Source organism: Anastrepha ludens, chromosome 6, assembly GCF_028408465.1.
Source record: "Anastrepha ludens isolate Willacy chromosome 6, idAnaLude1.1, whole genome shotgun sequence".
NCBI lineage: Eukaryota > Metazoa > Arthropoda > Insecta > Diptera > Tephritidae > Anastrepha > Anastrepha ludens.
In genome coordinates this window covers 79,238,710-79,251,942 of record NC_071502.1, presented here as the reverse complement: position 1 = coordinate 79,251,942, position 13,233 = coordinate 79,238,710, and the positions used below count along the sequence as shown (strand labels likewise).

The window sequence follows — 13,233 nt, the reverse complement described above, 5'->3', positions numbered from 1 at the left end:
TTTTTACGTTGCCGATAAGAGTTATTTTGCCAACGTTTAACATATATTATATTATATAATTATATACATATATATTATAATATTTTTGTTTAGTATCAATTCATTTAGTGTGTGCATTAAACACAAACTTAGTACAACACACAAGCTGCTCAGAGTAGGTATGTAAACAAATGGATTTTCTATATGTAACTTTTTATTAGGTATATTAGGCACACATGGTCGTTCTAGTATTTACATAAGTAGGTATGTGTATTTTGTTATTATTACTATGTTTTTAATTTTCGTTTCCCACGAAAATGACAAAAACAACAGAAACTAACCTCCATACATATAGTTATCTCTTTCAAATGACGTACCAACGTTATGCATCCTTTTCTCTGTTCTTTCGTTTATCCTTACGGTTAAACGTACCGCTCTGAGCGCAATTATCCACACCAAGGCCGAGACAGGTATGGAATCACGTAAACCATTGTAGTTGGAGAAGGTTGCGTTATTTCTGTATTGGCGACTATATACAAATACAGTGTGTGTATGTATAAACCTACATATGCCTACGTGTATGGAATTAAATTCTTTCTATATGTATCTTGTGCAAATACTAAGCAAACAGTTTTTGCCCTTTTATAACATCCCCTTTCAGTGACAATTCAACTTTCTCCGTCGGGATACATTTTTCTACTCGAATTTTCTCTTTGGCCGGACCATCGACAATTTTTTTTACTTGTCTGCTTAACTTTCTATTCATTCACTTTTATTATTGTCTGCCCTCCAAGTCTATGAAATGTTAGGTAAAAAAATACGCAGGATCACAGGGTATGCAAATATATGTATGTACATATCCACTCTGTATTTAATTTTGTATTCGTCCAGGCAAGTTTCCTGCTTCCCAAGTTTGCTTAATTTAAGCAATTAAGTCGTAGGGAAAGTGAAATTTCAAAACTGGCATAAAGTATTTTGAAATCGAACACCTTTCGGATTTATTGTAATTTGTCATCATTCAACTGTTATCCAAACTATGAGAATAAATAAATAATAAACACATACAAAGACATTTAAGAGGAATTTTGATTCTAAAGCACACACATAACGAACGTATAATAATTTAACTATTCAATTTATCGGTAAAAATATACGGTTCTTCAGAATTTATTATACAAGATTTTGACGAGGTTAATGAAACTATTCTTGATGATGTGTTTCATCGGATTTCAGCCAAAACAATTTGATTAGAGAAATATTAGTTTGTCAAAAAATTGCTTTTAATCTAATATTTGTTTTTTACTATTTGCTTACTTGAATAAAATATTGCCTTATATCCATATGAATACATGCTATTATACAAAACTGTCCATTGTAAGGGACAACGCATTGTCGTGGTGAAGAAAGCAATAGGTGTTCTGGCTTCTTACAAAGTTTAAGACCCAATTAACTGTTACACAGCTGATTTCTGCGTTTTCGCTTTTGACATCATTAATCGCAAAAAGTTAAGTTAAACACAATTTTTGTTTGCAAAAATATGAAAATTTTCAATTTATATTGTAAGATGTAGATGTAGATTTTTTCACTAATTCTCTAAGCCTAACAGAAAAGAATTGGATATAGCACGATGAGCAGAACTAGCTAAATGCTTGCCACATTCATGTATTTTTGATTGCTATAGAGTTATTTTTCAAAAGCTATCGAATTTTCATGTTCTTGTTGTTGTAGCAGCAGAAACATTCCCGATGCATGTACGAAAAATGCTGCTGGAATGGCAGTCCTTGGCCGGATATAAGTAAATCCGGGTCGTTCCGGTAACGTAGAACGGAATGACATGTTCTTCAAACCTTCTGCGTGGAAATACATATATATACCAATTTTTATAATAAACGGTCCAGTAGTTTTTGAGCTCATCGAGGACATACAGACAAACATTCATATTTATATATAAAGATTACAAAAATAACAAAAAAACCGTATTCAAATTCGTCAGTAACGCTTTATTCTTAATACCGTTATTATTGCCAATATTTTGTTGTTAAAATGTTCGGTTTCTTAACAGGCGATAAGAAAATAAAGATGAAAAATTTAGTTTAGATTAACTGCTTCGCCGTGAAATTTGCTATTTTGTTCAAATTAAAAGGATTGTTTTCATATATTAACTGAAATTAGGAAGACTGATAAAAAGGTTGAAGATTAAATTGTTTCATTGACTGAAAATGGTTACTCATCCAGGGGAAGCACAACGCTTGAAAATTTGCCATCAGAGATGCGCAAGCAACAGAGCAATTATTAACTCATCCAGTAACTAAACAACCAAAAGCAGCCGCTCTAAAGATTAAAAACCCCCAGTGCGCAAAGCGCTGAAAAAAATCATGTTGGACGCCGTCATCAAGTCTCAAAAGTCAGCATTATCTGACAAAAACGTGAAAGCGAGAATGAAATTCTGCAAAAAGTACGTTAAAGTCTGATAAGACCCGTATCGACCGATTTCAGTCGGATGGGAAGCATTATTATTGGCATCGACCGCATGAAAAGCTGCAAAAACATCAAGTAAAAAAAACGATGGCGGTAGTAGCCTTACCGTGTGGGGCTGCTTCACGAAGTTGCATATTGCTCCATTGGTACGAATATTCTGGATAATGAAAAAAAGAAGACTATTTGAATATTTTAGAGACCAATTTGCAGGATTTTAATGACCTAAGCGCATATCCAACAGAAGTGGTTATGTAATATTTCAGAAAATCGAGGACCCGAAACATACCGCGAAAAGTATTTAATAGTGGACAAAAAAATCTGGACTTCTTGCTTTTAGAATGGCCAGCACAGAGTCCTGATTTAAACCCAATTGATGGGCTATTTTAAAGAAACGACTAGCATCTTACGAAATGGTCCAAAAGACCATCGACGAGCTTTGGTCAAAAGTTCAAAAAGAATGGCATGATTTTCCGAGACGTATAAGAAGCCTCATATATTGAAAGTTATCGCCGAGTAAAATTGGCAAAATAGATTTTTTTGTTATTTTTGTAATGTCTCTTTTATTTTTAAACATTTTATAAATTTGAGTTCATAGGTTTTATTTCTTAATAAATTAAGCATTTAAACTGAAAATTTGGTAGCATTATTATGAAAAATTACTCTATAGCAATAAAAAAAAATGCATGAATGTGGCACACATCAGAGAACTGCACCGGCTCAGTGTAAAACATTCATACGCTTCGCTTGAACAAAAAAACAGGCCTTTGCGTTCAAACGATCGAACTTGTTCAAATAAGGTATTGTCATTGTTTATTTCAGCTCAATCAAATCAAGTGCTGCGTTTTAGCTCTCCGATGTTATCACCAATCGTCTTCATAGCAGCCGTTTCGGGTATTTGCTCGTTCGGCTATACATTCATTTTTTTGAGCAAGAATAAAAGGGATATAGAGCCAAATGAGCCGGTTTGAACACGTATGATCCCGCATGAGTTTTTGCTTGTAACTAACGATAGCAAAGTAAAAGCAAAATTTTAAAGCAAAAACACAATATTTTCATATTTGTTTTTTTTCTTAAAACTTATAATAAAACACGAAAGAAAATAATGTAAATAAGGAAACATTGCTGAAACCAACTAATCCTTTCAAATACGAAACGCAATTTACAGCGTACATTGTACGCCAACGCTCGAGTGCTCGAACATGTGCTATTTACAATAATGACAATTACTTCTTTGAACAAGTTTGATCGTTTGAACGCAAAGGCCGATGCTAATTTCATTCAATGCTGCTTTTTGTGCAATGATTAGATTTGAGCCGAAGACATTAGATCATACGTGTTGACTGAGCTGAACTACGCGTTCGCCTGCATGAGCTGACTGCACTTGACCAAATATTTTGGCTCAATTGACTGAATGTGAGCAAGAAATTTAGCATATGAACAACTCAAGAAAACAGTGAGCCATGCAGATCTCTGGCACACATTCAGCCAGCTCTGCCCACCACTGTAAATAAAGTCAAGTAAGGACGGCCGAAATTCAGTCCAGACACGCACATTGTAGGGAATTTTAATTTGGGCTGTGTGTTCATTTTTGGAATCAAACAAACTCGTAGACAATGAGAGCTATATTTGTAACATCAGACGGACAGACGGAAATTTAGTCTTAACACATAAAAGGTGGGTGTGGTTTTTATCCGATCTCAATAATACAGGGTGCATATGCTAGTTGAGGACATGCATATTGTGGCTATAACTTCCCAAAACCATTATTTTATATTTTTCAGATAAGACATGGTGGACTAAAACTTAACTCAAGAAATGAAGATAAATGCAATTATTTTCGCTATACATATGTGAAAATCACACCGATTTAGAAATCTCTAATTTTCTTAAGTGCGCCTCTTCATTCGTTCACAAGGTAGAATTGGAAGCATCAGGCGGTAATACAGATTTGTTGCCAAACGCTGGGGCAACCCAAAATATACTCTTAGAAAACTTAAAGTGCTTAAAATATACGATTAAATTCTAAATATATGCTCCACCAACGCTCTAAAAATCCTTATACGCGCCTTAAGATATGCTTTTAAATTCCGTATACAATGTGTTTAATATCTATAGCACAGGGAATGGAATAAAATAGTGGATGACTGAATAATTTTTTCAAGCACCCGGGCAATATGTCTCATTGCACTTAAGGCCAAGAGATAGGATTTAAATGATAGAGAGGGACAGGTGGGGAGGGATTAAAAAAATGATTTCCTTATTAAAAAATTTCAGCAAAATTTCAAGATTTTTTAATCAGAATTAGAGAAGTTTCTAGTATGCAGGGTTATAACCCATTGAATTTCGGAATAATAAAGTACGAATTTAAAATGGCTCAAAAACCACATGGTTTAAAAAAAAATATTGCTTGGTATTCCTTTTCTCGCGCATTTATAATGCATTCTTAAATTCGAACTCAATCTTAAAGGGCACGCTCCATACACATACATATAGATATTACATATACGTACATATTTATATATCTAAATGTGAACGTGTTTTTGGCGAAGATTCACTCTCATTCTCAATCTCACTTTCACTTGCCCTGTTAGTTTTTTGTACGAGTACTTAGTTGTTGCTTGAAAATGCTAGAATGTACACACCTAAATACATTAGCCATTACTTTTGTTCTCTTTGCTTTCTACACCAAACCACCAGCTACGGATACTTACTATCATTTCTGCAACCTGGATGGGAAATACCGTCTTTGCCATGTCGGCGTTTTAGCTTGATTCCACTTGAAATAATTTGTGTTCTCTTTACATGTTTACATATTTAATAAAGAAATCTATAGCTTGCCATCGAAAGAGATATATATATATATATATATATATAAAACATATAAATATACCAAATTCTTCGGTTCCCCTCGCTTTAAGCATGCATGGCCATGGCCATTCGTTCATCCTGCATATGATAACTCTGAGTAAAAAGACATACTCGACGACAAAACATACCATATAAAATCCATGCCTGCATACATAAGTAAGTACATAATAGTTTTGTTCCCATATAAGTTGGTTAAAAAATGCGGAATTTAAAGATTTCTACCAGTTTTGATTATGCATTTATTTTTTTAATGTTTTTTTTTTTAAGGATAGCTCGTTGTTTAACAAAAATCATATAAATACAAATTTAAAATTTTATATTCAAATTCCATCACAGCTCCACGGCTTTTATTTAGAATTTCTAGGAAACATATGTATATTAAGAAACTGCGCAACAATGTAAGGAAAAAATGTATAAAAAATCAGTCGAATGTTTGAGAAACTTCAAACTTGCACTTTATTATACTAAAACTTAATGAACATACCAAAAATTTTGTAGAAAATCTAATTAAAAACGGTGGAATGAGTTTGTGGAGTTTTTGTCATATTTGTATAAAATTAGCAAATTGGATTTTTATATGGTTTTGGTTAGACAATCTCTGTACTTAGAAAAGTAAAAATAGTCAAAAAAAGATACAAATCAGGTCGTTCTGGTAACGTAGAACTCTAACAGCCGTGGAACGAGGATAAACTGGTCAAAATGTTGAGGTGCTAGCGTTTTGTCGTGAGGCGTAAATACGTATACAAAATTTCACACCAATTTGATATATTTCCATAAGTGATGAATGCAAAGAAAATATACGAGCATGTAAACATTTCTGCAATTAGAATGTCGGCGCCCATTTTTAAAATAAAACCCTTTTTTATCAAACTCTACCAAATTTGGCGGACACTTTCTAACATCAAACCTGAAGCTTTAAGAAAGACTATTGAGCTGTAAGGGAAAGCTCTTGGAGTTATTGAAGAGATAGAACTAAAAAGTAAATTCCTTGAAAGAGGTCGTTGGCTTAGTGAAGAAATATGAAAGGGATGCCTCAATGTGTGCAGCTCGTGCGATTTCAGGATTGACGACTTAAGACATATCAATTTCACGAAGAAATTTAACCTTCACTACAAGTCCCTTTGCAATAAATGCACCAACATATTTGAATTTAAATTGCAAGAGAATCCTACGGCATTTGGAACTTCTATGTTCTCAATGGGGACTGTTCTAATGTACGTGTATGAACTCAAATGGTATAAGCTTTCTTAGCTTAGTTAGCTCAACAGTATTGAAGGTATCGTCTATGCTCTTATGTTGTGAAACATTGCAGTTAATCCATTTGTATAAATTATTTTCAATATTTTCCTATCTACTGATATAGTTAGCTGGAAAATGGTTTCTATCTCTTTACTATATATGTAAATATTAATGGGGCAGTAGAAAAATTTTCGCTTGTCATGTTCTTAATCAACAAGGGTTCGTTAGTGATCGTTCCACTTTTTCGGAATCCTGTGTTCGAGCGCTTAAAAATCTTAGTACGCAAATTGGAGAATATTGGTTTTCACTCTGTATTTCGAACTTAGTTAAAATACCTGCCGTTCGGAGTCGGCTTAAAACTATAGGTCCCTCCATTTGTGCAACAACATCAAGACACACACCACAAGTAGAAGGAGGAGCTCGGCCAAACACCCAGAAAGGGTGTACGCGCTAATTAAATATAAATACTTTTAACTGATTAGTTAACTCAAAACTAGAATATACCTCTTTGGAACTCAATTTATACCTGTCGTGCCAGTAGAATTGAAAGAGTACAAAGAAAATTCTTCCGTTTTCCTTTTCAGCCTCTTCATTTTTTTGAACTCATTCCATCTTATAGTGGACGCTGCTGATATCGCTGGAAACTAAAAGAACTGCCCTGATGTTCTTGAGCAGATAGGTTTCTATGTTTCTCACAGAATGTTGTTGCAAAAGCGAACTATTTTCCTTTGCTCCAATCTTTAGATCTTCTCGGGAGTTTATAATGTTTCAAAGATATTGAATATTGTTTTCCCTCGCCAAAATCTATATTTATGTCCATTATTGTTTCGTTGTTTATTATTAAATTGTATACTGTATACTGCTTCATTGATTCATTGTTTAGAATGTAATCTAGGCTGTAAAATTGTTTATGAAAAAAATAAATACATTTTGGAAGATTATATGGTATATGCTCTTGATTTTTATTGCTTGCGAACGTATTTATCATTCGAAATATTGAATACATTTCATAAAAATTCTGGCAAATTGCTACATAATCAAAATGCCGCTTTGCGCTTTCAATTTCCCCTCCTTGGCGTACGAAAACATCATAACGTAATAGTTTGTGTAAATTGTAACAATGTGAAAAGAACGTGAACAGAACTATTAAAAATACTTGAAAATAATTAACAAAAAATCTACTAATTACCAAGGGGGTCGTTATACTTAGTATTTAATCACTGACTATTTGTACATGTACTAGTATTCTTTTTTGAATTTAACATGTGGCGCAAAGTAAGCTAAAGCAATTTGTAAAAATAAGAATACAAATATGAAATTAGTCCATTATTTATTATTTTAAAGTGCGTTTATGCCAACTTTTTCTTCTAATTTGTAGTGTGCATTTCGTTGTTTTTTTTTTTACTTTGCAGTTTTATATCGAAAGGCGGAGAGCTTTAAAATATAAACTTTTTCATAGTAGAAATAAAATTAAATGTTGCAAATGTAGTATTTCATGACGTACTAGCTCTGAGAATTCTCCCCAAAGCGGATGATTTTTCTGCACATAACAAAACAAAAAAACAAAAACATATTCGTTTATTTTAAAGTTCAACTGGCTTTATAGTAATAAATCTTGATAATATGAATGCTACCAAAATAGTAGCGCAAACAAAACAAAATGCAAACATATAAAAAGACTCCTCAGTGAAAATGTCTGTGAAAGCTGGAATATCTTGGTATATCTGCTCAATCACAGCTAATGTGCCCTTATGTTTTTTGGCCATTTTATCAATTATCTAGGAGCGAAGCTTTCTTTTTATAACGACCAAGTTTTGGTTGAAGTTACTGTTGTTTAGCGATTACTATTATTTCTTTTTGGTTCCTTTCTTGCCACTTGCAGCTAACTTTTGTTTTTCTCCTTTAGTTGCTACCTTGGACGTTATTTCTTCAACAGGCGCTAGTACCGAAATGTGTTTGTTAAGCAACTGTAATATTTCAAGTGTTGTCAAATTGTCGCTAATAAAGCGAATCTCTTTTACTTGTGCTTTTTCTGGAATCTCGAGAAAGGACAATTTAAGTTATTTTATCAAAATTAATATAAAAAAACGCAAACTGACCTTGTGCGGAGTCAATTAAAGTGAATTTTATATCCGATGGTTGTCGATTACAAACAACGTCCGTTTTTATTATGCAATTTGGATTTGTTTGAGATATTTTGGGTGCTGACAACAGTGATAGAAAATCCCTGTAATTAAGAAAATCTGTTAATAATTCAAAATACTTAATAAATAGAATAGATATTTGCATAGAAGTTTCTAGATATTTGTTCTATTGATTAGTTTTTGTAGTGAAACAATTTAATATTCTAGGCTCTATCTTATATTTTTAATAGATTATACGGATTAACTCTGCTATTGGAAAAATAAAGGCCTCAAGCTGACGCCGACACCGACAAAGATGTCCACGGAGCGTGAGCTTGCTCCAGGAGGACCAGCACAGCTCCATACACTACCCGTGGCTTACTCGGATCTCGGCGCTACACTGCAACTGAACACAGCTGTTCGAATAATTGGCAAAGTGTATGGTACGTATCATTTACCTATTGTACATATACTCTTAATATTTTCTTAATGCTTTTGCGTATGAAAAGGCTAACTTGCATAAAAGTGTGCACGAAAAACCACAATTTCTACTTGCTTCGTAAAAAATATGACAGATTATCCTTCGTACTGCGCATGCCAGAATATCCAAGAGCATTTGATTTTGACAGTGGAATTTTTAAAACGGACATTCCTTCCCTTATCGAATGCTCTTGTTATGTATGCATGTATATTGCTTTCTTACCTTGTCGGCCTCACATTTTCCGTGAAGGGATCGAAAGTAATAGTTATTCTTTTGACACCTTTTAAATTAACACTTTTCAATTGCTTGCTTATCGCTGCTATAACTCCATTAGAACGCTTTAAAGCCCCACTGAAGTGTATAGACATATTGTATTTAATTTTTAAAATAATGTTTCGATATTTCCCTTTTTAATTTTGTAATGTTTTAAGTGCTTACTAGTTTGTATTGAAATCTGCATGACATTTATTTTCAATAAATGGCGGTGGTGCCAAGTGATTTAATACAGTGCTTTATATCCACACTTAAATAAAGGTGCAGTCAGACATGGGAGTAAAGTGTTATCAAAAACGTTTGCTTTGTCGGGAGGAAGTTCTTTTCTTCTTTTCAACTTTTTTTCGGCAATCAGTATCGAAAAGTTGCATAGACTAACTATAATATCAAAAAGCAAGAAAATGCGAAAATTTACTTCCAAGTTCCAAGTCTCCAGCAATAATTTGTAGAATATTAGTATATATTGATTTTCATTAATAAAATATAATTACGTAAACAAATTTTTCAATTAAGATGATTATATATTCGTGTTCTCTCACCAATTTTAGCAATAAAATAGGGTGCACTTAACATAACTTGGCTTTAAATGTTCTTTTTACATTTATATTTTAATTATGACATTGATTGTAAAAATAAATTTATAAATGTACTGACTGTACGGTAGGTTCTTTATTTTCTGCTTAATAAATTCAGTAATGAAACCAGATTTTTTTGGAAAATTGTAAGTTTAATCATTTGGCAGGGCGTATGCAACGTTAGCTGTTTTACCGCCTAGTACTTTAGCTGCAGAATAAACCTTTCAGAGCTGAATCTCATTAAAAATATATATGGGAACGGTTGAAGGCTTAATTATAATTAAATTTCCAGGAAGAGTAAGCAGTTTAGAAATATTTTCCTAAGAATTATGAAATCAACAATAGCTTTGCAAATTGATAAGGTGAATAAACATCATCGTCCTGATCTGATTGGGTTGAATGTTTTTATACCAGTGCGGTATAACGGTTGTATGTAACAGTAAAAGGAGATAGATAATCGACTATATACCAAAATGCTCAGAATGATAAGAGAAGTAGAATTAGCCAATTGTGTGCACGATAGCTTTAGCAAAAATATAATATATTTCGATGAAACTTAATACCCAAGATTGTTAGGTATTGAAAATGGGGGAAATCGGTTAAAAACCACCTCCGACCCACCTCTCAAAAATCGATAATCGGCTTAATATAATCCGCCCAAACTTGATACCTCCTCATCTAAATCCAACATAAATATTGAGATCGTATAAAAATTTGCGAAATCACGTTGAATACTTCAGAGAGAGAATTTTTTTTTTGCATTCAAGTACTCAGACAAAAAATGAAAAACACACTAAACTGAAAATTGTATTTGGTTTTAACACTTTGCCATCTAGTTAAGTACCACGCTTTAACAAGATAAACTGCACTTTTAATAAGAGTGTGTTTTAACATATTTAGATAGCTGATAGTTTTAGTTGCTCATGTTGATTGTATTTATGGTCATTTTAAATAATAATAATTTATTATCAAGAGACTTTATTTTTACTATGTCTAGGCGCCGTTGTCTTTTGATTCTTTTTCTGTTTGTTATTAATAATATAATATCTATATATAAATGTATAATATTTGTATAATTTTTTTTTAACTATGCACTAATTGCGAATACCCCTGTTGAAAACAGATATTAGTTTCGAAAGAAATGGGCAGCACTTTTTCTGAGAATGTCGAAATGTTTCGAAAAGCACGCATACCTGGACGGAAGTGTTCGTATTTGTAAATGAGTGAACGCATACTTATGCAAATCGTCTAGTGTGTAAAAGAGAAAAGTGCATGGATATGCGATATGCGTATATTTATTTCGCTCATACCCTTTGTTTCTGAAGTCGAAAATTGGTATGGTAGTGGCTGTGGAAAGTCGTGTGAAGAAAGAACGTTAAGAATCGTGAAAATTTTGTTTCGACTGCTGCTGCTGAAATTTTCAATCGAGTTTTTTGCATAATGGTTGGAGGGCAAAGTTAATAAAAGTAGTTAAAAAGTTTAGCGAATGTGGTGAGAAAGTGTTTGCATATAAATTCGATCATTGGGGAGTTTTGAACGTGCGAAAAACACAAATCGAAATCAGCAGAGCACATTTTCACGTCTTCAATCAATCGTTCAGTGTTCGTGTGTGTTGAAGTGAAAAGGGACCCAGTGGTAGCAGCAGCAGCCAAAATATAAAAACGGGAACAGAAAGTCCGCAGCTGTAGATTAGTAACGGATATTAATAACTTAAACCATAAATTCGCAAAAGTTGACCTTAAATTGTGTTCCGTTTTATTATTACCTGCCATTAAGGGTATAGCGCTAGACGCATTTCCACCACAGCCAATTCACCGTTACGAGCAATGCACAAGTGTGCCAGCTTCTCTTTATCAACAAAAAAGCAATTCAGAAAGCATTTTTACATACAATAAAACGAGATAACACGATTGTTGCTAAAACTGAAAAATATATACATATGTAAATGCATATATATATCTAATGCATATTGTGCCTGAGATTGTGTTCTAGATTACTACAAATTCAACAGCGAAAATTGTAGTTTAACATAAACTTTAAACGCATGCAATAAAAGGGGTGAATATAGAAATGAGGACATTCTGTTCTTTATAAACTCTACGTCATCACAAACTAATAATCTCTTTAAATACGGCCAAATATGTGTGCTCTTTAAATTACATAGTTGAGGCAGCTAAACATTGAAACAACTTCGATAAGTAATATTAACTAAAGAGAAATATACGAATTCCAACATATAAGTGATAGCAAGAAGGCTGAAATATTTATTTAGCAATATAGAAATTGTGCAGAAGTTAATGTGAAATTATTAAAAAATACTAAAAAGTTTCTAATGAAGTATCAATAATAACAACTCAATACGAAAATAGAAGACTCATTTTAAATTTTATTGAAAATAATAAAGTAACAAGTCGAACTAAGTATAATTGCGATCTAAAAAAATGTACCCACACGGACAACGTAAGTTTTAAAGTTCACTATTGTTCCTGATGTATTATTGAAACATACATACCATTAATAAAGAGTTTTTCTCATAGTATAAATAAATATGTCTAGTGGATGTTTATTTATGTTTGAACTTGTTTATGAATATGGGTTTATTTTGAAAGAGGACATCCAATTTCGGGATAAATGATCTACCTTTTCAAATATACTTTTAGCTGCCAGAAGTTAACTTTTCTAAATTTGTTTAAAACACAACGCCATCTCCCTATAATCATAGGCACTGATATCAATTGTTTACGTTTCATAAGAAAAGTCGCGCGATTATATATTATAAAAGTTGGTATTTTTTAAGAGGGGAGGCTCCAGCTGATCCAACGGTACCACCTTTACCGCGAAATTCGGATGACCTCATTTCAAAATGTTCCTGAAGAGTTTGTTCATATACCATTAGGTATTCCATAAAACTATTTTTATAAGTTAAAAACTTCCAAAGACAGATTTGGGGAGCGTATAATAACAGATTGTCTTTATTAAGTCACGCCAAAACCTGTTTTGTAACATTTAGAAGGGTTTTTTTTTTGTGTTTATTTTTTTTTTAGTAGCAGTCAAGGGAAGCGTTATAACTGGCTCCAGGAATTTTTTCGATCAACAGACCTGTGAATTTTATTTCTGCTGTGTGTCATGCCTTCATTAAATGTTTCATTTTGCGAAAGTAATTTTGCAAGGTGATCACGGTTGCTACTGCTCGAGGGATGAAAAACGGAAATCTGTC

At 32.9% G+C, this 13,233-nt stretch overlaps 3 protein-coding genes across 7 annotated transcripts in view; 1 reads left to right on the top strand and 2 right to left on the bottom strand.

The window, feature by feature from the left end:
* LOC128867459 (protein argonaute-2) overlaps positions 1 to 13,233 on the top strand; it is a 39,092-nt gene that overhangs the window by 7,480 nt on the left and 18,379 nt on the right. For 2 of the 5 annotated variants that reach the window (XM_054108665.1, XM_054108664.1), the window contains one exon: positions 8,939 to 9,130. In XM_054108665.1, the coding sequence (XP_053964640.1) occupies positions 9,004 to 9,130 (127 nt within the window). In that variant the 5' untranslated portion in view covers positions 8,939 to 9,003. Of the gene's footprint in view, positions 1 to 8,938; positions 9,131 to 11,357; positions 12,477 to 13,233 lie in introns of those variants that run through there. The other 3 variants (XM_054108668.1, XM_054108667.1, XM_054108666.1) reach the window with 3 other exon arrangements.
* LOC128867461 (uncharacterized) lies at positions 7,493 to 8,330 on the bottom strand. Its single transcript, XM_054108670.1, has one exon. It carries the CDS (start codon positions 8,328 to 8,330, stop codon positions 8,148 to 8,150), a length of 183 nt encoding a protein of 60 aa, XP_053964645.1. The 3' UTR covers positions 7,493 to 8,147.
* On the bottom strand, positions 8,330 to 9,630 carry LOC128867460 (39S ribosomal protein L53, mitochondrial). Its single transcript, XM_054108669.1, has 3 exons — positions 9,391 to 9,630; positions 8,664 to 8,791; positions 8,330 to 8,596 (listed from the first exon to the last, which is right to left on the bottom strand). The coding sequence occupies exons 1-3, from the start codon at positions 9,534 to 9,536 to the stop codon at positions 8,412 to 8,414; spliced, it is 459 nt and encodes a 152-aa protein (XP_053964644.1). The 5' UTR covers positions 9,537 to 9,630; the 3' UTR covers positions 8,330 to 8,411.